The sequence below is a fragment of the Etheostoma spectabile genome, chromosome 9, assembly GCF_008692095.1.
Source record: "Etheostoma spectabile isolate EspeVRDwgs_2016 chromosome 9, UIUC_Espe_1.0, whole genome shotgun sequence".
Classification (NCBI taxonomy): domain Eukaryota; kingdom Metazoa; phylum Chordata; class Actinopteri; order Perciformes; family Percidae; genus Etheostoma; species Etheostoma spectabile.
The window spans coordinates 5,402,510-5,407,036 of NC_045741.1; the positions used below are offsets into that span (position 1 = coordinate 5,402,510).

At 38.5% G+C, this 4,527-nt stretch overlaps 1 protein-coding gene across 2 annotated transcripts in view; it reads right to left on the reverse strand.

The window, feature by feature from the left end:
* Positions 1-4,527, reverse strand: part of LOC116696189 (nesprin-2) — a gene marked incomplete at its 5' end in the record, with an annotated part of 139,700 nt that overhangs the window by 91,614 nt on the left and 43,559 nt on the right. For both annotated transcript variants that reach the window (XM_032526998.1, XM_032526997.1), the window contains 1 exon segment: positions 3,737-3,903. In XM_032526998.1, coding sequence (XP_032382889.1) covers positions 3,737-3,903 — 167 coding nt within the window.

The window sequence follows — 4,527 nt, forward strand, 5'->3', positions numbered from 1 at the left end:
CACGTTTATCCAAGTTCAAGAGTCCGTTTCCCCGGATGAGATAATTTTTATTTGTTATTTGACACTATAAACATACACTGACCTGATCGAGCTTTTATTTTGGTACTTCCGGTTACCGGCATTTAATTTGCATATTAGTTAAATATTTAGTTTCACACAAAACATTTAGATTTAACATTTAGATTTAGATTGAACATTTAGATTTAGATTTAACATTTAGATTTAGATTTAACATTTAGATTTAGATTTAGATTTAACATTTAGATTTAATATTTAGATTTAACATTTAGATTTAGATTTAGATTTAACAGATTTAGATTCAGCATTTAGATTTAACATTTAACATTTAGGTGTAACATTTAATATTTGGATTTAACTATTTAAAATATCTCCAAGTTGACAAATATTGTTGTAAATGTGCAAGAAAGTGACCCTCAAAATTTCATACCAGTTTTTTAAACATTATTTAAAGCTAAATGTGGCAAAATGTTACAGTTATTTTCAGCGTGAGCCGCTTTACAAACGGCACCTCATAGCATTCTACCAAGCAGCATGTCTGAAACCCCACGTTTACCAGAAATCTACTGGTTACTATGTAAGTACTACAAACCTAAGTTAAAAACGAACCTTAAGCTGAAGAAACCCTAAACGTTAACGAAACAGACCCGCGGACCTGATTTACTGAGTGAGAGAGAGAGAGAGAGAGAGAGAGAGAGAGAGAGAGAAGGAAGGAAGAGAAGGAGAGGGAGCGCTTCTCAGTGATCTGAGAGTGAGCAGAGCGTGTGTGTGTGTGTGTGTGTGGGGGGGGGGGGGGGGTGACTTTCACAGAACGCAGACACGGTAAGCTGAGGAGTTTTATTCAATCCGAGTACAGATAATGACTCGTATTACTCGTATAATACTTGTTCTCGGCAAAAGTGCATTATCTGTACCGGATACTCGTTTCAGCCGAGTACTCGGCTCATCCCTAGAAGAAACCCTCCACTAATGCATGATACTTGTTTCTTAGATCAACTTTGTTAAGGGGTGAAAAGACGACATCCTTTTCCAAACTAAAGCAGGAGATTCATATTATGGCATCAGTTTAACAGAAAGGCCAAAAGTCAAACAGGAGTATTTAAGGTCCAAGTCTGCAACACTTTGGCGGATCGTACCATGTTTTCCTGCTCCCTAACACTAATAAAACAAAGCCACGATCCAAAGAGCCATTTCCAGAACTTTCCCAACCCAACATACCAACAATCACATCTGTTTTATGCAGTGATTGGCCAGATGTTTGGAAGAGTGACACTGATCAGGGTTGGAACTTCTCTTCTCAAGTACTACTACTTTACTTTACTAATACTTTGTCCATTTTTCCATGTGTACAACCAACAACATGCATGCCTTCCAGGAAAGACTGTCCGAAAATGTGCATTGCGTGATGCCAGGAGAAAGACAGGGCTAACGGCTTTTCAGCCCTTTTGCTTTCAAGTATGGTCAGAAAACCTACTTGGTTTGGGTCAAACAGCAGGACATACAATTAAAATTAACTGAATGGGACCAACTCCATATATTCACCAAAAGGGATCAGCCAATGGGTTCATCTCACTCACAGTGTTTATGTGTAGATGTGCACACATGTACCTTTGTATCAGTCACACTGCAGAACGCGGCTTCCTGCAGATCAGCAGTAAAGAGGCACTAAGCTGAAGCATGAACATTTCAGCAGCTTCCATCAAACAGCCACCACTCCTCTGTGTTTTGGAATGAGATTTGCATTCGTAGATTATTATTAATATCACTCTATCTTCTGTCGGCTCTGAGCTTTTCTATTTTAATCTGCAGCCACCGCAGAATAGCAGCTGTGCTCTGGCCGCTCCTGTTCTCCGATGGGAAACCAACAACGGAGCCTGGTGGAACTACACTGTGCACTGGTTGAACTGAGTTTGTAAAGCCTTATAACAGGAAAAAAAGAATCTACAGGTTTATGGGAAATTGATTCTTACATTTTAGAAGCATTTATGAGGTAGTGGCTGCCAATTATCTTGCAGTTAAACATTGCTACACAAAAATTCCTTAAAAAAGTCCCCAAACTCAACACATTGCCTGCACTTTCAGCATGTCAAAGATCAAGTAGATGACAAAAATTTCATTCATAAAAAGAGGCTGATTTCCAACCTTACCCATCATGCTGCAGCACCTACGGTCTGACTTTAATATAGAGCTGTTTTCACTGTTTTGAAGAAGTTGTTGACTGAGTAACGTCAGCGCTCTCTACAAGAAAGAGAAGCTGTTCATAGTACAAGACTGCCTTTACTACTCTGGCAGAGAAGTCCCAAAAGTAATCATAGTCTGTTTCCAAGAAGGGCTGCTACAGTCTTGCAGTTGTTGATCAATAGAGTCATATCAACATTCAAATCCCGTTTAAAAACCTTTCCCTTCAAACTGGCATACTAAGTGTAATTTGATAGTATTTGTCTGTTGTTGTTCATGGCTTTGTAATTCCGTGTGGTCTTTGTTGTGCATCAGTTTTTTTTTTGTTTTTTTTTTACTATTTGTTCTTGTAAGGTGTCCTTGAGTATAAGAAAGGCACCCATAAATCAAATGTTATATTATTATTATTTATGATATTATTATAATATGAACCACGGTTATAAAAATTGGAGATGAGATTTCCCAGAGGGTGTGGTTATGTCATCATTACAAAATTATGGTCTGGTCAGAATGCCAGCAGAGATTGGTACACACAAATCACTGGTGTTAATGGAACAAGACTAAATATATAGCTCCTACACAGAAAGGCAAACAAGTCCTCCATATAGTTGCTTTTTTAGCACATCTCAGACTCAGCTTGTCAGGTTTTCAACTTTATTTAGTCTCAGCTGTGCTTTATCAGACTCAGCTATGCTTTAGGATGAATGATGTTATGCCAAATGCCACCTCAAGCATGCTAACATAGTGTCAAATCATAACAGACGTTATCTCAGGACACTTTTTATTGTTTTATTTAACCTTTATTCTTTCGGGGAAGGTTCACTGAGAGGCAGCCTCTCTTTTGTAGGAACGCCCTGATCACATTTACACAGTTGCAAACATTCATACCTAGAAGTCTGATCTGCTGCCACTGAACAGCTGCACTGGAGCGGTTTTGCGGTTAATGTCCTCGCTCAAGGGCACCTCAGTGATGGTAATGAGGGAGGGACAAGCGATGCTCTTTCACTTTCCCCACCCAGATTTTATCTTGTTGGTCTGGGTATTGTAACCTACGACCTCCTGGTCACAAGCTCTCTTCTCTAACCTTTACGCCACTACTGCCCCAGTGATAAAGAGCAGCCCCCCGTGAGCAAGCACTTGGTGCGATGGTGGCAAGGAAAACCCTCTTGATGGCTGCTAATATTCTGAGGTTCAGCACATCATATTTAATATTAACGTAGCATGATCAGGCTTAAATTTTTTTCCCCAAGTTCATGAAGCTGCAAGGGTCTGGTCCACAAGGGTTTGATCTGTATCAGAACCTTTAGTGTGTAGCGTTTTAGCATGCTATTGTTAGCATCTAACATTTGTCAGATATTTAAGTATGAAACAACCAGCAGACCATGCCAATACCATCCACCGAATTGTAATACTAGAAAAAACATCCTTAAAAACATTAAAACTCATGAATTTGTTCACTACTACTGCAGCATAAACATGGCACACAGTTCTCCCTGATGCTCCCCTCCTTTTTTCCTGCCACCATCTTTTCTTTTCTGACCTGGTCTCTATGTGGTCAAACAGATGCTGCCAGCGGTCGTTGACGTCCTTCAGTTTGTCGTTGATATCTGTCTCTTTCGTCTTGTTGCTGGCTGTGATGAGTTGTTCTCCGAGCTGCTTCAAATGGGTTTTATTCTCACTGAACAGGTTGATCTCCTCCATGCAGTCCTGATGGAGAAACACAGAACAAAGAAGAAAGAATAAGAAACTTCAGAATTTCAAACCACCAGTGATTGTGTATGATACTTATTAAATCATTTTTCTACAGGATTTATTAAATCAACATATTAAGTCTGACGTTAAGGACAGGGTTGGCTTTATACCGGCTAAAATAAGGAAAAATATATGAAACATTCTCTAAAAAAACACAATCAAATCTTTTAACTTTCAGAAAGTGATCATGAAAAGTTTGTTTACTCAGAATTCTATGTAGCATTTAATGTTTAATTTGATTTACCCTTTACTTTAGGCAGAAAATCATGACAACTTTTTGGGGGGATTTGAGAAAATTATGTGAATTCAAAACATACTGTAGTATTGCTGGAATTATAATGCATACAGAAACAATACATGACAACACAAAAGAAAGAAAATAGAAAAAAAATTCTACTACATTATAGACAGAATACCAGCTGATCTGAGTGGGTGGTTGATCTTTAATGTAATATTTACATTACCCATTATCACCAACCATTCATCCAATGTTCAAAGGCGCATTCTGTTTAAGCACATAATGTAATCTGAAATATGCTGCCCTGGTTAAAAAAAAAACTGATCTCAGCTGGTATTCTG